The sequence below is a fragment of the Sabethes cyaneus genome, chromosome 3 (genome assembly GCF_943734655.1).
Source record: "Sabethes cyaneus chromosome 3, idSabCyanKW18_F2, whole genome shotgun sequence".
Taxonomy (NCBI): Eukaryota; Metazoa; Arthropoda; class Insecta; order Diptera; family Culicidae; genus Sabethes; species Sabethes cyaneus.
The window spans coordinates 216,932,841-216,954,698 of record NC_071355.1 but is presented as its reverse complement, the minus strand read 5'-3'; the positions used below and the strand labels follow the sequence as shown (position 1 = coordinate 216,954,698).

Below are 21,858 nucleotides of genomic sequence, written 5' to 3'. Positions count from 1 at the left end.
CGGGGTCTATGCTACAGACGACGACAACGAGTATAACGTATAACTAGTCCCGTAAATTTTCCTGTGCTCTAAGCAATTGATAGCAGAAATTTCAAGCTTCAAAGTGTAGAACAAATTTTCGTCTGGGGGGGTTTGAACCCCCAAAACCCCCCCGCCGCTACGCCCATGAATTTTATTGTTATGAACCGATAAAAAATATTTTTATCGCTCGTATATAGCTGTTTTTGTTCAATTGTGAGCAGTGGGTGCCCCACTTTTTTGTAGGAGCCTTGCACCACTGCGACCATTAGTTAAATCTATTAGAATATAGAATATGAAATTGAAAAAAAGAATTATGCTGTGTCTGTGTAATATTTAGCTCATAGGAGCATAGAAAATTGTATTTTTCAACGTTAGCAAGATTTGCATTCGACAATTCTAAAAGGATTTCAGTGTTTTCAGTACAGTTCATGTATAAATATTGTACTGAAACACTCGGCACAAGAAAGCGTTATGTTATAAAATGTCTGTTATTGTGAAGGAATAGTCCGTACATTGATAGCTATCAGTTTGCAAGGGTGCCCACAGTTTAATAATTGTATCATTTTTTGCGGTGTCAGTCTCATGATTAATTTGACCGGCTCAATCAATAATTGATTCATATTGATTCCCATTAGACCACTATAATCGAAAAACACACCCTGTATGACCTTTCGAGATATTTTTAGCAACTCTGTTTATACCCGATCGTAACAGTACCACCTACAGTGAGTGCATATGGTTCCTTTAATTGGCACGAACGTTTGCAGCTCAATCTTATAATAATAATCGTTCAATGGGCTAGTCATTCAATTTGTTGCACCGATTTTCCTTACTCGACAATTCCGATTGGTCACAGATCGGAGATCAAGGCCAAGAATAAACATTTCAGCAAACGCCTGCAGGGGCGTTTCGACCACTTCGAATGCACAAGTCTTGCTCTTTGTTCGCTTCGCAATAACTACCTACCATGCAGTTAAATAAATCAATTGAATAAAATTGAAACAACTAACCAGCCCGTTCATTTCCTCCAATATTTAGGCGGTTGGTTCGGAAAACAACTCCCACCTCGATTTGGCTTTGTAAATCTTGTCGCAAAGGCAAACACCGTCGTTCGGTCTCGGTGGCCATATATTGCTCGATAAAATATAACGATTCGTGTTCGGTTGGATGTGTTTGGCATGATCAAATCGCTCTGAATAGAAAATGAACACTGCCAGGGGTGTTTACACACTCACAGATTCTCCCCGGTGATGGTGAATCACAATGACGGTTTGCAAAATTTTGTAATTGAACGATTCCCAAACATAATTCATCCGATTCTACGTGCAATGGTCGACTGTGATGTTGCATGTTCTTTTGATTAACAGCACCGCTGCATCACTTGTGATGAAAGATCTTGTATATCTCTGAACTCTGATACAGGAGGCAAATAAAAAGATCAAAGATCGGTGCACGGAGAAGAAACAGCTCACCACACAGTGCCTATGTAAACATAGATCAGAACCGATAAGGCACGTGATGATTATAAACATCTTCAGAAGGCGGCTTTTTAGAGCTGCTGCTGTCGCGGCGGCGGCAGTGGCGGTGAGAGTTCCGTGTTGAGCTGTTATGAATACGTCACGAGTTCATCGCCTCTGTTGACGGCTGTGCAAGCAATCAGCACGGCAACTGCGATGTCGTCGACGGTGGCCGGCGCGGAGACGCGGTTTGCGTGTGAGAAGATATTAACATTTTGTAGTAGGCAAAATATATGTATTAAACATAACAAACATTCATCCAGCTGGGCCGACGAGTCATCAAGAAGTAGCGGCTGCTTGGGCGAAGACAGGTTTTGGCATAGCTCAACTGGCTATGCTCAACACGTATTATTATGACTGTTTGGTGATGATCTTTAGGATTGGTTTGAAACTCTCCGTTTTCAGCTATCTGCCGAGTGCCTTCGTATGACATTAACATACTTCAGTGATGTGTGTTGAGGGTTACACTGTTGAATCTGCGCGGTTGCGTAACATCTTGTGGATTCGGTGGCGGCGATAGCATCGGCTGTGTTGATGTGTTATTTCAGTTTCTTAAAGATGCTCCTTCTGTGCTTTGACAGTGAATTGGCATGATTCGTTGACGGTGTTTTAATTTGAGAGGACGTGATAGTTTGTAATCGGTAGTTTTTTAATTGATCAATTATCTCCTCCTCAATTAGTTTATGGTAGAAATAAATTTATATATTGTGAAATTTTTGATACTGAACTCAGTCATAAACAATAATTAGCGTTCGTTTTCAGGTTTTGAAGTTGCTGGAAAGTGCTGCACATGAAATCGGTTTGAATCAACAAGCGGTGGCATGAAGTGAAAATAGAATCCAGCAGAGTTCAAAATGAGAATGAATAATGCAGTGTAAACGTGATGTTATTGAAGCTTCATACAGGAAGAGTGCAATATTGTATGTTATTTAATAGTGCGTCTGAAGAACAGAAGATTTTTTTAAAGGTCCGTGTATTACAAGAAGTCGGAGAAGAGACACCCTGCCAGCGAGATGGCATTAGCAAACTACACACTGCCATTTGGTAGCATTCAGGCCCCTGCCTGGGGTACTGTAAGCCCAATCCACAGTCAGCACGCATCTGCCGTGAATAACCTGCTGTACGGTCCCACGGGCCATCAGGAAGGTGATCCAAATGATCAAGCTTTCTACGAGAATAGCCCTTACTCCCCTCCAGCGCAGCAGCATCGCCAACAGCAGCAAAATGCTCCTCAGCAGAGCTCACAATATCGCCAAGCGCCAAGAAACAACTACCTACCCCCTCCCCCGCAATCCTACACACCTCCGCCTCCAAAACAACAGCAGGTCTACCAGCAGCCCCAACCGCAGCCATCCTCGAGAACGTACGGTGAGGGATCCTACTCTCAAGATCCTTCACGAAACAACCCTCAGCAGCAGAATCCCGGCTACTACAATACTGCTGTGTATAACCAACATTACCCCAAACAGCAGCCCACCGGTTTCAACGTTCCACAGTCACAGTCGCCAACAAATTACCGCAACACTGGGGGACCTCCGCCGCAGGCACCGCCAGTGCCTCCGAAAGTGCCGCAAACGTTACCTACACCTCCATCATCCAGTCGAATTCCACCACCGCCGGTCAGTAGCGGTCGCGGCATCAGCAGTACCTCTGCCGGTAGTGCCTTTCCGGAGCGACCACCCGGTTTCGTTAAAGTGAATGCCGGTCAAGGTTCGCGGACTCAAGTGCACGCCGTGCTGGACTACGACGATGACGAGGAAGAGTACTACGACGATGGAGACGATGGCTCACCGAACGTGGCCGGTCGAGTTTCTGGTAAGTGTGGCAATCAATCAATCAAGTGTACATCATTCTCTCTGTATAGCTTCGGGGCTACTTGATAAATTTTGGCATCTCGAGTGCTCTCCAGAGCTGTTTAGGTTTGTTTTTACTCGAATAATAATAATGGTATTTGGACGCGGTGCACTGTACGAATGAATGGATTACGGGCTTCAGGGTGGTTTCGAATGGGGAAGTAATTATGTGCGTTTCTGGAGGAGTTCAACGCTGCCCACTAGAAGCCGATTATCGTATGCGCTCAGGGTCAATCACGACAGTGTTTCTAAAATATGTTATGGGGTTATAGATGATGGTTTGATTGTGCGCATTTTATTCTTGTTCACTGAGTTGCTCCACTGTTCGTAGCATAGACCGATGTATGCATTTAGGACGAACATTATTTCAAATAATGATAAATTCTGTAATTTATAAACTTCATTTTGCTAATACAGCATTTGTGTATTTGTTAGTTTGTTCTTTATAATTTATGTTATTCCCAAAAAGTATATACTCTGAAGTCACTTTTGACGCGACCTTTTTTATGCGAATTTTTGAATTTACGCGCTTTTTAGAATTAACGTGGATATGCTATATGAGTTTACGAGTATAGTTTTAAATTCTCTAGTTTTTTTGCGAACTCGGTTTTTTGTTACGCGAACTTCGGAATTTACACGGTTTTGATTTAAAAACAAAGAGAATTTTTAATCGAGCAAAAAAATATGGATTTTAGGCATTTTTACTTAAAGTTTAAACGTGAAAACCAAATCTATTCTTACTTTTAATATGTTCATTATTATTTTGCATACAAAAATCTACGAAAAAAAGACAAAAACGAAAGAAATTTTTTTGCCCGATTTTTGGAAATTCCGCGATTTGAATTCCCATTTCTATTTCGAGCTAGAAGCGTTAACTCAACTCGTACACTCGTTTTACGAGTTTTGCAGGTTATAGATCCCACAGGCAATTGTTTTTATAAAAAAAATTAACTCATAGCTTACAAATTATTTTTTTGCCCCCCGATTTTTCAAGCCAATTTCCAATTCCCCCCCCCCCATAAAAAAACTTTGAAAACAATTTGCAATGGCCTAATTACGAAAACATAAAAACACATTCGTGTACCTACTTGTTTTTTCATAAGGACGACCCTAATTTGTTACCTTTTTCTGGAAAGCTGAAAATTTTTTACTTATAAAATAATGTTGCTAAATGGAGGCGCCTTAAGAGATGAACCAGCCGCAGTCTGACCCGAGCAGGAGCGAAGAGCGAAATAATATCAAAATGTGTTATTGGAAATCGAATAACTCATATCTAAATTTGGTCTTGTTTTGACTGACATAGTTGGTAAAATAACAAAAAATAATATCAAAATTTTACTCCTTTAAGGCCAAAAGAATAACTAGTTGTGTTATTTGAATAACAAAGCAATAACATGACTGTATTCAGAGTTTAGAATAACATATTTTAGTATTATTAAGGTATTGAATAACGAATGCAGTAGTATATGAGATATTAAAAAATCATTTTATAAAATATTTATAATATAAAATCTCTATTGAATAAAAAAAATTGTATGAAATATATCGAATGTCATTTTAAGGCCAAAATAAGATATGATAACAAAATCAGTTATTAAACTCATCTTACAACCACTGTTTTAAATATCTACTCAATAACAAAATGTGTAATCAATGTATTTCCATATCTATTCAATAACAAAATATACCATTATAACACAGTTTGATATTGTTTCTATATTATTTTGCTCTTCGCTCCTGCTTGGGAAAAGCCTCCGAAATAAAGAATCAAATCAAATCAATGGAGACGCATGCAGTATGGTCGAGAAAGCAAAAATTCCAGACAAAAATCAATATTTTGAAAACCATCAGCTCTGCATATTTCATGCATTCAGAAGATTTTGTTTATAAATGGTATAATTAGTCATAAGCGGGGTCCACTTTTACTCGTTATAAATTTTTTAACTTTTTAGTCTTGCGATATAGAGCAATATTTTCTACTACAAAGTTGTAAATAATTTATTTTGCAGAAACTTCGCCGAAGAAACCAAAATTGTATCTCATCTGTGTATCGCTATACAACGAATTTTCTAGAAAAACGCATTTGAAAAGAGAGTATTTTTCCATATTTAACCCGCTGTGGTCCAAAGGTTCACCAATATCTACAAACCGCAGGGCCTGGGGAAAAGTTGGGTTCGAATTCTGTTATAGAGTAAGGAGGGGTAAAAGTGCGATGAGGGTAAAAGTGCGATTCAATGATTTATCAGTGCGGATTCTGAGTAAATTGTCTACATTGGCATGGATGGGTGAGTAATTTGACAGCTTAAATCTATCACAAACATTTGTTGTTTACGAAGCATAGTTGCCGAGTTATGGGTAAATGTTATTTTAGAACGGTTTTGATGTAATATTTCGTTGTACGGCAAATACGATATCAACAAGAGGATATTATTTGTTGACAAATTGTAGCAGCGTTTTACATCACTCAGATATCTCTATTGAAATTGCGGTGAGAAGAATTTTCAAAATATATTTCGCTTTTCCATAATTTAATCAAACCCCGTCACGCGCCTAGCGGGACAAAAGTTCGATTTACTGACAGGGTAAATGCGATTCTTGGATCGAGAATCTAACTCATTTTACTGACGGGACGATGACACTATGCAAGTCCTTGCGACTTGTAAGGTACTGCGCGCGACGCTGTTCGTTTGTCAGCGTTACAGCCGCGATTCTCAACGGGGTTGTTCGGGGAAAGGTTTCGTTTCTATCACGGAGCGAAAAAATTCCGTTTTGTTTCAAACGAAATTTTTATAACAACTTAAAAATATTTTTGTTTCAAAACGAAATTCCATTTGAATCAAGAAAATAACAGTTTTAGAATGAAAAGTATTGTCAAATTGAATTTTCGATATAACAATAAATATTTTCATTTCAAGCATACATATCAGTTTGAAACAAAATGAAATTTTTGTTTGTGCGTAAAACAACCATAAATATGGAAGAAATTACATTTCTACCTTTGTTGTAGAGTAAGGAGCGGTAAAAGTCCGATTTAATGATTTATCGGTGCAGATTCCGAGTAAATTGACTACTTTGGCATTATTGGGTGACTACTTTGGCAGCTTGAATCTAACGTAAACTTTGATTGCTTACGAAGCATAGTTGCTGAGTTATGTGCAAATGTTATTTTAGGACGGTTTTGACGTAATTTTTTGTTATACGGGTAACACGATATCAACAGGAGGATATTACTTGTTGAAAATTTGAAAATCTGTTATCTGCATATCTGTTTTGAAAATACGGTGAAAAGAGTTTACAAAATATATTTCGCTTTTCTATAATTTAATCAAAGCCCGTCATGCGCCTAGTGGGGTGAAAGTACGATTCACGGACGGGGCAAAATTGCGATTCATGGACGAGGCAAAAATGTATAGCTAATTATATACAGCTTTTGGCACTATATTACAGATACTAGAAATGGAAGATCTGCAGAAAACTGTGTGCTCTACAGATGTTGGTCGAAGGAAAACAATGTTTATCCGCTGATGAAACAAAAAACAAACGTTTGGGAAAGTTTCGATCTGTCGGAGGCTGCAATACACCAGCGTCAAATAGGAAAGGTGCTAGTGGGGTAAAAGTGCGAATTGGCATTTGATCAGAAGAATGAAGAATTTATTTTCAATAACACTATTGTTCCAGAAGATGTATAGTTGAATGCAAAGACATTGAATAGCTGCATCACAATAAAATATATTTTGTTGTTGTCCTTCTTTATATCTCGCGAAAATTGATGACAACTTCAAACATCGCACTTATGCCCCGCCCTACTCTAATTGGCTCTCATTATAGTTTGTTTTGTTTCATGGACCCGTAAGCGTTGCTTCAAGGGCCATCCCTTACCTGTTTTTTGCGCTCTGGAGACACTACAAACACGTTTGTTTCATTACTTCCTTCTACCGTCCCCTCCATCTATTGTATGAAGTATCTTCAAATACACTTCGAAATTTGTACACCTCGAACTGCAGTAATTAAATTTCATGCAAAAACGAATATTAAAAATCTTTTTTTGAATCTCTACAAATAGGGTCTTTTTCTAATTCCCGTCGTAATAAGTAAAGCCATTCTAATTTTCATCATTTGCTGGATGGATTTAATGAATACTCCAAAAGTTCTTCTACTGATTTGACTAAAACACACTTATCTTCCGATCCGTGAACTTTGAAATCACTGAAAAGCGACTATTAAAGCATATTATTGAAATTATGCAACTGACTTTATTTCTAAAATTCGTCGTACCGTTTTAAAATCCATCCATTAAAATTTTTCATCGTCCGAACTAAAAATCACAACAATGTTTACGAAGCTAACGCGCATGTATTTGTGTAGGACGGCATGACAAATGTTAATCTGCTAAATTTCTGTAGGTCAGGCAAGTTTTCCTGGCTGTAGAATAACGACAATGCTTTGCGTGAGTTATTTTCATTTATGAATGACGGAAATTAAAACGATTAGTCGACATTGTCTTCTTAGTCGCACGAAAAAACGTAGGAAATTTGGCTGGTAGGACTTCTTTAATGATAAAAAGCATTTAAATAGATCTCAGCTCACTTTGATTGATCGCGTATGATAGACAACTAACTAAAATATTCGGGAATAACTAGTTTTGCATTGTGTGTCATAAAAATGCTGATATTTTTAATAATTTGTGTTGGATAGGACGGAAATAGGCAATTACGACGATGTAGCAACGTACCCTAATTCAAGCTGCTTAGATTACATATTTTGCACACTTACTTGATCGGGGTAACACGCCATACTAAATTCAACCGTGTAACAATTTTCAATGCGAGTGTTTTGGTAGAGGGATAACCAGGGTCAAGCAAATTTGTTTCGCATTTTGTAGTATTTTTCTTGTACTTTCACATGGGTAATAAATGGCTTGCATGTATTTGCATGTTTAGGAGCTATTGCTATTGAAAATTGTATGATAAAAAAAAACTTTAGTTTTTTCCTCAAATATTGACGATAGCAAGTTACTATATTCTAGAAAAGTATGTAATTTGACTGTTGACTGTGAAAATCTTTGCCGAACATGTCAAATGTGCATTATAATCTTCTTTTTTATTATAATCTTCTCAAAAATTTTGTAGAACATTGTTTTACTGTATCTCTTACTGTTCAAAACATAAATTTTCTATCTGACTTTTAGGGGAATCGCTCATGTTCGATGCTCGACGAAGCTCTGCCTTCCTCTGTGGAGCTAGATGCTTCAACCCTCGAAAACGTATGGAGTAGGATAGGCTCGGCAGCAACCGCGGTGCTAGGACTGAAAACCTCGAGTGCACGAAATGATTGGTTTGACGGGGAATGCCAACAAGCGATAGAGAGGAAAAAAAGAGCTTGGAAAAATGATCTAAACATATCCACGAGAGAAAATTTGGCCAAGTATCGACGAGCCCGGAATGATTTGACCACGATCCTGAGGAGGAAAAGCGCCAAAAGGAGGACAGAGATCGTGAGGAGCTGGAACAACTATTTAGGGCTAGTGACATGCGCAAGTTTTACGACAAAGTGAACCAAACTCGTAAGGGCTACACACCTAAATCTGTCATGTGTAGGGACGAGAAAGGGGATCTAATCACAAACGACAAGTGGAAGCAGTATTTCGATGAGCACATCAACGGCGATATAGCAACAGGAGACGATTGGAAGTTAATCACGGAGTGCCTACAAACGACAACAGCGTGCCGGCTCCCGATCTCGAAGAGATCCGGCGAGAAATCCATCAGCTGAAGAAGGACCGACTCCCGGCAGAGCTCTATAAAAATGGCCAAGCAGCTAGCAGCGGCACTTCATTGGATAATTTCTAAGATTTGGGAGGAGGAGAAACTACCGGAGGAGTAGATGGAAGGTGTAGTCGGTACCATCTACAAAAAGGGCGACCGGCTAGATTGCTGTAATTACTGTTGCATCACGTTGGTCAGCAAGGTCCTCTCCCAGATTTTATTGCGTCGTCTATCCCCAATAGCAAGAGAATTTGTGGGGCAGTATCAGGCGGGTTTTATGGGGGCTCGTGCTACTACGGATCAAATTTTTACTCTCCGACAAATCCTCCAGAAATGTCGAGAGTACATCGTGCCCACGTATTATATTTTCGTGGATTTCAGGGCAGCATACGATACAGTTGAACGAGAAAAGCTATGGCAGATAATGCACGAGTTCGGTTTTCCGGACAAACTGACGCGGCTGATCAAAGCTACCCTGAAACGAGTGATGTGCTACGTGCGCGTTTCGGGGACGATGGACTGTCGTGTATATTATTCAATATCGCTATTGAAGCTGTGATCCGGCGAGCGGGCATCGAAAGGAGAGAAACGATCTTCAACAAGAGTAGCCAACTTCTAGCCTTCGCAGATGACCTCGACATCATTACTAGAAACCTTGGGACGGCGAAGGCAATCTACGCCAGACTAAAAACAGAGGCTAGGAGGTTAAGGTTACAAATCATTGCATCGAAAACCAAATATGTGGTAGTAAGAGGCTTCCGAGGTCGCCGCCGACAATAATACGAGTAAGGAGATCCAACGACACATTCAAGCTGGAAATCGAGCCTACTTTTACCTCCGCAAGATGCTGCGATCTGGGAGCATACGCCGCCGCACAAAGCTGGCGATGTACAAAACGCTAATCAGACCGGTAGTCCTCTACGGACTTAGTAATTTTAGAAGAGTAATTTTGCTTACGGGGGACATGCGTGCACTTGCCGCATTTGAACGAAAGGTGTTGCGGACTATTTTTGGCAAACGGAAAGCAGAATGTGGCGGAGGCGTATGAATCCTGAGCTACAGGCACTGCTTGGAGAGATTCCCATTGTACACTTGGCGAAAGTTAGTCCCTACGGTGGGCCGGCCACGTCGCAAGGATGCCGAACGACTGTGCAGTGAAATTCGTTCTCTTCAAGAACCCCACCGGCACCAGGAATAGAGGGGCGCAACGTGCTAGATGGCTCGATTAGGTTGCAGCAGACTTGCGTGTGTCGAGAGGCGCAACGAATTGGCGACGAGTAGCCCAGAACCGAGTACAATGGAGAGGAATTATTGATACGGCAAGAGCCATCCCGGCTCGCGGCTGCTAAACGAATGAATTACCCCGAAACGCTTGGATGGTTATTCGTCAAACTTGGTACAACTGTTCGTTGATATAAAACAAGTAGCGCGGGATGGCCAAGGGGGGGGGGGGTAGCTTCTTACACAATAGAGGAAGGTTTAAATGCGTTTAATGGTGTACTTCTCTTGAATTTAAAGCGATAACAGTTGTACAAGTGGTTGGACGACAATAGGGGATTTCTCAAAGAGGGAGGATAGGGTGGCGTTGACAAGAGGGAGGCTCAAAAATGTGATAAGGTTTTTTTATTCGCTTTACAGGGATTACAGGGAAAAGAAGACAGATCGAAAGATTTTAAATTTTCATAGTTATTTTTATTAAATTGTATTTTTAATTTATCAGAAATATGGATTAACGGTGGTCTCTTGTTACCATGCTATAACGATAGTTTTTATTGCACATGCCAGATGTTCCCAAAGTCCACCGAAATGCGATACCCCAGAGGTGCGCACCTTTTTGCATATATTATAACTTTTAAATCTTCTCAGTTATACAGGGTGAAGTTACTAATGCAATGAATGTTGTGAAATTTATACCTTTTGTTGATCAGCCGTTTCCTCAGAAATAACTGAAAGGTTCTTTGACCTTGTGTTATCAAGTTGGTCTTTATATTTATATTATTCTCAAATCTTGAACCTGTACGGCGCTATATCTATACGTATTTGCGTTGGAAATGCTTATGAATTTAGAGACCGTTCGCTTCAAGAAGTGCTTTGATAGTTTTATTGACGTTGATTGTTAGCTCAGATATGGTAAACTGAACTGTTGGATTTAATGAAATAAATGTTACTAACATGTGTTATATCCATATATTAATTTTAGAAAAATCGTCGAAATATGGTGCTGACGACAAGGTGCTTGTGAAGTTCTGTTTTCGTGTCCTTGGGTACGAAAGTTACTTCTTTGGCTTCGTACTCCTCCAGGACATCCTTTGAATAGTGAGACGAAGCTGGATTCGGCCAGAAGACCGTAAGACCCTTGTGTTACTTCAACAGGGGAAGCAGACCCTTCTGTAGACACTCCTTTAAGCAGATCGGCCCGTTTACAGTCCCGGTAGTCACGAACGTCAAGTATTTTTTTTAGCAAATTTTGAAAGTTTTTGCATCACTACTTCCTCCGGAACATCAAACATGTGCTGGGCGGTGAAGTGCAGTAGCCCCGAAAGTTCCCGGAAGTCCGCCTTGACGTTAGCGCAAAATAAATTTGCAGCACCCTAATCCACTTCTATTCAAGAGAAAATACCCAATGGGTAATTTTCTACAGCGTTTCTTCTGTGATGCAATTTGACGTGGGACACCCTTTATAGGATCATCACAACCAACAAAATGATCGGATATATTCAGCACATTTTTCTGATATTCATCGGGACAAACTGGTTGTTCAAAGGTTCCAGAACGTTTCCAGGGTGATGGTACGGGGATGTTTCTACAAAAATTTGAAGGTTCTATTGCTGTTCAGTGATCCTCTCGAGCTACATGCTAGGCAAATTAGAAAACACCAAAGGTTTGACTGTGGATAGTCTCAAGCACCGCTTGGAGAAATGCTTGGGATGAAATGCTTCAGGATAACGTGCGTGCCTGTTGTAACGCTTTTCAACAACGATTGCGACTAATAATCAGAGCAAAGGGAGATAGATTTGAATTCGACTGATTTAAGACAAATGTTATGGATATACTTTGCACTAAAAAAATTAAAATTAAAATTTATATGAACGTCTTATTTTTCTGACCATTTACTTTACTGACAGTTATTACTACTCACCCTGTAAAGAATCGTGTCGCGGTGATTTGTTTACATCAGTAGCACTCATACGTATAAATTACTCAGTTCAATGCTGACACTAAACGCAAGAGCAATAGCCCCTCGAAACGATGATGGTTTGAGCATAATCAACTAAGAAGATCTTAGTCGTTTAACACTGAATGACAACCACCGATAGTTGATGCTTAGCTAGACTTTTCTGCAACGTGAGTAGTGTGTTGTGGGTATTATTACCTTTCGGTCCGACCGAAAATCAAGCCCGCTGTTAAAAGGAAGATCTCATGGAAAAATTATTCGAAAACGAGGTGCTGCAAATCTCTATAAATTCATATTTATTTACAACCAAGCTTCCGCTGCTTCTGTTTGCGGATGAGCCACTTCAGGGCAGCAAACCAACTTTATGGGTTAATTACCAACGATAAGGTCACGATATTAGCTGCGACGGACGGATGAAGCGTTAATGTTTGTTGACGTTTCAGTGTTGTTCTGCAATTCGCTTAGCTGCTGAGTGCTAATGTACGGGCCCTTCAGTTTCATGACAGCTATTCATGGATGCTGCATATTATTGAGCTGCAGGTGCCACAAACTGTCAAAGTCATTTTCATAGCACTATTAATGAGAAAAATTGACCATAAAATCCGAGATTTATTGTTCATTCCGAAAACGGACACAGAAAGGGCTTGCATTGGCGTAATGGATGACGCACCTTGAGCAATGCGGAAGCGGATGCTTCTTCGGTTGCTTACATACATATGTATCATGCATGCCATCTTACACAGGTACGTCAAATGAATCCCGGAAAAAGTTGGTTACTGTATTTTATAATACCCGGCTGGCAACTTCCGAACGGATGTTCCCACAGATCATTAATCTACTGACGCTATGAATGTAATGATTAATGATAAAAGCTAGATATCCAATTGATGAGCGCACAGGCATTCATAAGCTGATTCCTGTTCTAGTTTCAATGGCACTAAGTATTAAATATGAGATTGCTGAGAAATTTTCGCACTGATTCATATGAAAAGAATACGGACAACAGCAGGACTAGAATCTCCAGTGCTCGAGCTTTTTTATGATAGCGCTATTGAAGTCAGATTTTTTTGCCTTAAAAAAATTGTGTTTCATCATTTTATTCGGAGAATTTCAGAACCGTATCACTTCAGCTCCTACCACCAAAAGGTGCATCTAATCAAAAAACCTATAAACAGCAGTCATTTAATTTATAATCAAAAACATACAGACACATACGCCACGCTGCGATAGTATTTTGCGACATTGAACTTCCGACGATGTTTATTTTTGCCGCTGCGCTTTTTCAACACGTAAGTGGTTTCCCCATGCGCTTCACTATTACAATAACAGTGAACACTTTCCATCTCTCGAAGTAGCTTGAATACCGGGCTTTTGCTAGCGCAAATCAATTTTTACCCAGAAGCCGCTACGTCTCTCGCTAATATTGACGTTGCACTCGGTGCCGGTAATTAGAGGGATGCTGCAATTAAATGTTACATTAGCTTCCAGCTAAACACACTACAGGCCGCTACTACTAGTATTGGGAACAAGGCGCATCTGCTCCGGTGTCTCGCGAGCGGCGAGATAACATTAGTTCGATGTCGTTAGCGAAACAAAGTGGCTGTATTTTACTGTGCGGTGGCATTCGATTCAAGTACATTTTTTCCTGCTATTATTTGGACTCGTAAGTTAGGTCTTTAACTATTCGTGTAACTATTCGAAGTGGACAACCACTTCGGTATACCTGAATTCATTTTTTTCCAATTAGTTGTGACTAACTGACACATGTTGTATCCACCAGAAGTTGTTAATATAACTCTAATTTATTCCACATTACTAGTGCTTTACTAATATTTGTATTTTACAATGATTGTTTGAGTTATTGTGTGCGTAGGCGATGCAGTGCATTTATGGACGGTAGAAGCAATCCAATTATTCTTAATACGTGTTGTTGAATTATTCATCAGAACTAGTTAGTGAAATACGCGTAATAAATACACAGCAGCTTGTGATGGTGTGACTGTTTTCCTAATAAAATTTGATCACCCTTTTGAATTCGCCATCAGTTCTGAGCGGCGAAGAAAAGGTATGATTAATTTATTGGGTATTTGCAATCATTCATCTGTATCGGGAATCCCTACGGAGACTATTTCATCCGCTTGAGAAGTCTGTCGAAATCGTTCCGTGAATTAGTGTCGGTATTCTTAGAACAAATGAAGCCATCCGACGATGATTGGCGAATTGCATCACAATATGGAGGCGTTGCCACCGAGTCTCGTGTCTCATTCGTTCTATTCATTCTAACCGGTTCTGGGAGCCACTATTGGTTGCGTTTCTGAATGAGACGTGCGTTTTGAAGATCGATCTACCCAGTGATATTAAATTTTGTCTTAGTCAACCGACTTTAGGAGTGTCTAGTTTAATTAGTCGATCAAATTGGTTATGTTATAGTGGTTACTTACAAAAACAAAAAGAAGTTTGGTTTTCATTGGGAACAAAAATTATATAGCGTATGTTTTAGACTAGGACCCTGCTATGATCTCGAGAAAACCTTTTTCGTTTATTTGGTACATTTTCCATGTTGTAAGATGAGTACTACGATACAACCTGTTCTAGAGCTGGTTGAGAAAAATTTCAACCTGAAAGATTCCTCGACTTGATCGTGAATTGAACGCAAACTCACTACCGTGAGCGCAGCTAACGAATGTCGCTAACCATAGAGCCACGGTAAATTTATTGATTGAAATGCAATGAAAATGGCGCTCTTCAAACAACTGGTACCGATAGCCTGTTAAACCTGATACTTTTTAGCGAACTTCAACAATTACATATGCTTGAAAATGTTTGACAGCTTTCCTATTCTTGTAACTGTATAAAACTTCTACCCGGGAATCTGTTTAAAATCACCCTTGACGTAGGTCGTCGATTGTGTTTTGACCGCTTGTTTCTCGTAGTGATTTTGAGTCACTACATTTTTATAACTCGACAGTCTTACTCGTTTTTTGCTTACCCCTTTCAATAACCGAGGAGCAAAAAGTTAATATCAAAACAAAGGCATAATTCGTTTTGCACACAATTACAAAATGAGGCGTGTTTAGGTTTTCTGCACGGTTGCACAAATTGCACCAAAACGGCCCACCGTAGTCTCTCAACTTTCGCCAGGTGTTCGATGGAAATCTCTTCAAACAGTGCCTTAGCTCGTGATTCATACGCCTGTGCCACTCTCCGCTTTTAGTTTGTACTCCGCCGGATATCGTCCACAGCAGCTTCCGCTTGAAATGGTAAGGACGCGTATATCCTCCGTAAGCAGTGTCACAGCTTCAAGTCCATAAAGAACTACCGGTCTGATAGGTGTTTTGTACATTGTTAACTTCGGCCGCCGCTCGATCTCCTTACTAGTACTGTTGTCCGTGGTCACCAGTGATCGCAAATACACAAGCTTATCTACTACTTGTAGTTCGTCGCCGACAATGGATACCGTTCGAGCAAGGCGCGCGTTTGTTTCTTTTGAGCCTGTTTCTTTCATGTATTTAGGCCTAATCATCTTAGTCTCCGCTTTTATTCTGGGGTAGATTGCCTCCGCCGTCGCAAAGTTTCTGGCTATGCTATCATCTGCAAAGCCTAGAAGTTGGTTACCCTTGATGAAATTCGCTCCTTTGCTTCGAAACCCGCTCGTCAGATCACCCGCTCAAGAGCGATGCTGGATAAGCCGTCATCTTGTCTCAACCCTCACTGCGTCTCAAAGAGTGACTTCTCAAGAGTGTCTTGGAATGTAACACATCACTCGATCCAAAGTAACTCTGATCAGTCGCTTCAGTTTATACGGAAAACCGTGTTCGAGCATTATCTGCCATAGCTGGTCTCGATCGACTGTATCGTATGCAGCTTTGAAGTCAATAAAGTTGTGATGCGTGGGCATGATGTACTCCCTTCATTTTTGCAAAATCTGTTGGATGGTGAAAATTTGATCCGTAGTGGCGTGAGCCCTTTTGAAGCTCGTCTGGTAATTCCCTACGAACCCATGTGCTATCGGTGACAGCCGGCGTAACAGGATTTGGAACAGTAAGTTATAGGCGGCGTGAGGTGAAAGTCAGCCGAAATGTTGGAGTTAGTCTGCTTTTTGCATGATTTTGAATAACGAAATATGATGTGTCGCATTGATAGCCACTTTAGGACAGCCATCAGCTAGAAACCTATGCCTTATAATCCATAGGAACTGGAATCTTGTACATCAATTATTATTTTTATTAACCGTTATGTGTGCAACAGGGTACCCGGGTACCTTTTCAGTTTTAAAATAGTTATAACTCATTCAGTTTAAAACATACGCCATTGAAATTTTGCGACATCGTAAAACTCGTTGATCTTAAGTAATTGAGGTGTTTTTGGTGCATATCCATAAAGGGGATTAGCCATGAGAGGCACTTGAATTTTTTTATTACGTAGGAGGGCGACAAGGGTACCCGGGTACCCATGATTTGCTTTGTTCATAACTTTGTCTATCTTGAACCGATTTGGATGAAACCAGTGGCATTTGATTCGTACATTTATCTAGTTTTGATTAGATAAAGCATTTGGCCATTAAATGACATGTAGTTCCCGGGAATCGGTGATTCCGGAGCAATGTCCGGTAAAACGTGGGAAGTCGTTTGTTTTAAAAGAATATCAGCTTTCAGCAAAGCTATTAGCTTTGAACTTGACATTGTGGACCCTTTTTTTCATATTATTATATAAATTGGTGACTTTAGATAGCATTGGCCATTCCAGAATTGGATTTCTGTAGGGTTACACATGGCCAGTTGGGCGCCTAATCCAATATTAGAATTGGTTTAGCGGATCTTTTAGATGTTTTGAGCCGATATGGCCAGTTTAGTACTGATTAATACTTTCGGAACTGATTCCAAATGTATAACGGATGGTTCTACATTTTGAACTGTTCTGATAATGCTAGGCATTATCTTGAATCCTGCGGTATCATCTGTGACCCCGTAGAAACCATTTTCAAAATAACCAATCAAAATACATCGAAATGTAAAAAATATCACCTACCGAACTAATTCCAAGAACTTTGATACCCATATTGCTAGGTTTTACCTCCAATCCTGGCCACCCATGACCCCACAGGAACCTACTCCGGAATGGCCAACCTGATTCATCTCATTATATAAAATAGATCATTGTATGAATTTTTAGATTTTTTATATCCGCATGACTGATTTTCCTGCAATACAATCAGTTCTCTACCTCACAGCGGACACTCTGTCGGAATTCCGGATTTTCGGGCCCCGTATGTCTTTTTATGGCCAAATGGCCAAGTAATTCAAAACTAGATTAATTAACGAATCAAATGACACCTATTTTATAAAAATCGGTTTGAAATTGTTGATGCTATAACAATATCAATTTTGGGTACCCGGGTACCCTTGTCGCCCTGCTAAAGGTGTTTTTTTTGTCGCACACATAACGGTTAATCATTTAATGATACTATTTACGTTAAGAAACAAGTTAAAAAAATATCGTGAAAGCACTAGTCGTAGCACACTGGGTGGTATTAGCAAGCCGAAGACAAACAATTTAAATAAATAAAAATTTTAATTTTTGAACGTTTTACAACTTCAGAAATTGATGTTTGGTGTGAAAATCTAATTTATCTTCATATATTGTGTTGGGCCGATTGATTCTGAAAATGGCCAATTGATTCAAAGGTAAAACTCAAATGAGTTGTTATTCAACGCTGCCGCGGAATAGAAACAGAATTCACCGAGACTTTGCCATTCGCTTTTTGCTGCACTCAGATATGTTGAATGACTTAATTTCGGTCTACTGCAAAAGAAATAGCAACAAACTGATGCCGTCCATTGACACACCTCTCGTTATACACCAGAACACAATCAATCAAATGAAAGGTTCGGCTTTGCAAGTAATGAAATGGCACAACTTAAAAAATGGGATGGACTAAAATTGCAGAAAAGTTTACGAATAAAACAAGGGCTATCAGTTGCTGCGGAGAGAAGGAAAACGCAAACTAGCGGAAAGGCACCATAAATTAATGGAAAGCATCCAAAGAACAAAGAAAAAGACGAAAGCACGCCGTCTCTAACAACAAACTACAAGTCATGCTGTTACCTAGTTTACGGTTGCATTGAACTTGTTAGTGTAGGTACTCCCGTCTACCTAGTGATAAAGTATTCGGAATTGGTAGGTCGTTCGTGGTAACAAGAAAACCAGAATCATCCCATGTCATTTGCAGCTGGTCATCCGTAACGACAAACAACTGAACACACTTCTGAATGGGGGTGTCAATGCCGAAGATGGTGTATTGCCTAACATTCTAACCGTTTTGCTGTTAATTGAAGCCTGAAAACTGAAACCCAAAGAAAAAAGCCCAAATTCGTAACAGTGTTTTAACAATTACCAAAAGCCGTTCTTTTCAGAACGACCAGGTTTGTAATTAAAGATAAAAAAAATTTTCATTGCTCTACTGATCGTAATGAAACTCAGATTATGGACGAGGAGTTTTTGTAAAAACATAAAACTGTGATACCGTTTGCCCTTGGAGGTGCGACACAGAAATGAAATTATCAACAAGAAAGAGTATATATTGTATGTATGTAGGGTATGCTGCTACATCGTCGTAATTGCCTATTCCCGTCCTATCCAACAAAAGTTATTAAAAATATCAGCATTTTTATGACACACAATGCAGAACTAGTTATTCCCTAATATTTTAGTTCGATGTCTATCATACGAGGTCAATCAAAGTGAGCTGAGATCTATTTAAATGCTTTTTATCATTAAAGAAGTCCTACCAACCAAATTTCCCACATTTTTTCGTGCCACGAAGAAGACAATGTCGACTAATCGTTTTAATTTCCGTCATTCATAAATGAAAATAACTCACGCAAGGCATTGTCGTTATTCTACAGCCAGGAAAACTTGCCTGACCTGCAGAAATTTTGTAGAATAACATTTGTCATGCCGTCCTACACAAAAACATGCGCGTTAGCTTCGTAAACATTGTTGTGGTTTTTAGTTCGGACGATGAAAAATTTGGATGGACGGATTTTAAAACGGTACGACGAATTTAAGAAATAAAGTCAGTTGCGTAATTTCAATAATATGCTTTAATAGTCGCTTTTCAGTGATTTCAAAGTTCACGGATCGGAAGGTAAGTGTGTTTTAGTCAAATCAGCACAAGAACTTTTGGAGTATTACGACGGAAATTAGAAAAAAACCCTATGTACTATATTAGTTCTAGTAGGTTTGAACGAAATTTTACTTCATCTTTTGTTGATTCGTAAGTTGTATTAAGCCGTTTGAATATAATTTAAAATTAGCAATACTTATTCCAACCTCAATTACTTTGAATTATTTAAAAAAATAGTTAAAAATGGTAAAAAAGTTGCCATTTGTTTGATATAAATATCTTTGAAATTTATTGACTGACTTAAGAGCTTGTGCAATGTGCAATGAAAGTAGTAGATTCACGTTGCATACAATGCAAATTAGAAAATTATTAAGTAAATGTTCATTATTTTCAATTTTTTATATGGAACCTTTAAGAATCGGTATTTTAACGTAGGACTACGTCTCTGTTTACTATACTGGGACTGGGTAGCACTTTGTGAAAACGAAAATAGAAGTGTAACGTTTGAATGAAAGATTTCAAATGGTAATAACTATTGAACTACTGAACTCGGGGTTTTTCGAGGCAGGAATTTTTTCTATGGTGAATTAGGACCTTTACCTTCTTTAAGAAGGGGGATCTCATACAAATGAAATACAAATTTCCTCATAACTCAAGAACTAATCCGGCAAATGGAACCAAATTTGGCATGTGGGGTTTTTTGGAGGCATAAACTTATTTTATGATGGTTTGAGACCTCTAACCCCTGTGGATTAGGGCTCTCAAACAAACAAAACAGAAATTTTTGCGTATGTGCCATATTTTCTGCTGGTAAGCTGTGAAAGTAAACTAGCAAAACCTTCTCGGAGCAAGAGACAGTGAATCGACGCCGCTAACTTACGTACCTGTTGCAATTCATGTCAAAAGAGAATGACATTCGAATGATTCGAATTAATGTTATTTGTAACCAATGGCCCTTTTAGAGGCCACAAGCGAGCCACAAGTAAGATTATTGAAACATGTCAAGCTACGCATAATCATGTTTAATACAAATTTCTGTAGGGTGGTTATTCATTACTATTTCAACCATTAAGATGCACAAAAGTGATTTTTAAAATGTCTCAATGGTTGCAGGCGTTGTACTTATGAACCAGCGCCCACGTATTTTCAAAGCCACCATTGCATTCAAAGAAGAATTGAATCTGAATATTTCGCTCTTCTCTTTTAAATATTCACATAAACAATGGCACTCACAAATTCTTATAAACATACATATGCCAGAAATGCAGTTTACATTAGTCTTTGATCTAATGATCTGATATAGTCCTACGTCATTCTTTCGTACAACCCTTAGGGCTGTACCTCGTACCTTTTTATTATGGGGATTTAGTATTATTTGATATTATCCGTATTGGAATGTATTGGAACGCTTAGGAGATTTTTCATTCCGATTGATGCAGATTTTGGACCCGCTAGTTAAGTAGCCGATTCCAAGGGCGAGGGGGGGGGGGGGGTTTGTTTTGTCGAAAGAAAATTTCAAAACCAAAGAGAGTTCATAAACGGAGGACTTGCACGAGATACTAATATTGGTCTTCTGTTAACGAACAATAATGAGCCCTCAGTTTGACAGCTTATGACAGAAACTTCTTCGCTGTATTAGATGGTGTGTTTTGATGCTCTTCAAATCTCTTCCTCTCTTCCAACACTTTTTAATATTATTCATTCACGACGCAAATGCTAGCTACATTCGCGTGGTAGGGTGAGAACGCCGATAGGGTTTTTTCACCAACGCACAGAAGAAGCATTTAACCCTCTAAAGAGCAACATCGTGAGAACGGTGCGATCGTTTTCGTTTTTAATGTCAAAAAGTCTACCCGGATATTTTATCAAACCAAATATATAACAAAAATTTTATATAAAGCATGTCAATTATTCACAAAAAATTTGAGTTTGATCATTTTATTCTAGATGCCACTTTTCTTCGCGAAAGTAAACACGACGAAAAATGCGGAATATTTTTTTCGCATTTCATCTGAATTATTGTTTTTGAAAGATGATTAATCTTGAACGTGTGGTCAGAATGTTGTGGTGTTGGTGCCATAATGTCGGCACGGTTGTCCATTTAAAACAAGTTTCAAGTGTTGCTTTAACGCTTTAAAAGCGCAGTCCGTTCACAGAGGACCTTATCCCTTAGAGCAGCGGTTCCCAACCTTTTTTCGGTTCGCGTACCCCCTGACGGATTTCCCTATACTATTCTGAAGCGAACTAAAGTTTTGGCGTACCCCTGGGGGTTCGCGAACCCCCATTTGGGAACCGCTGCCTTAGAGGGTTAGGTTACTCTCGAAATAAACATATCTACGAAATATTTGTGCAGTGTTATATTATGATGAAATATTTTATATTTTATAGTGAACAGTTTTTG

General features: G+C 39.3%; 1 protein-coding gene across 1 annotated transcript in view; it reads left to right on the top strand.

Annotated features, from left to right (window-relative positions):
* LOC128741781 (protein spaetzle 3) overlaps nt 1-21,858 on the top strand; it is a 52,111-nt gene that overhangs the window by 11,200 nt on the left and 19,053 nt on the right. The window contains exon 2 of the mRNA XM_053837815.1: nt 2,301-3,353. Coding sequence (XP_053693790.1) covers nt 2,552-3,353 — 802 coding nt within the window. The 5' untranslated portion in view covers nt 2,301-2,551. The remainder of the gene's footprint in view (nt 1-2,300; nt 3,354-21,858) is intronic.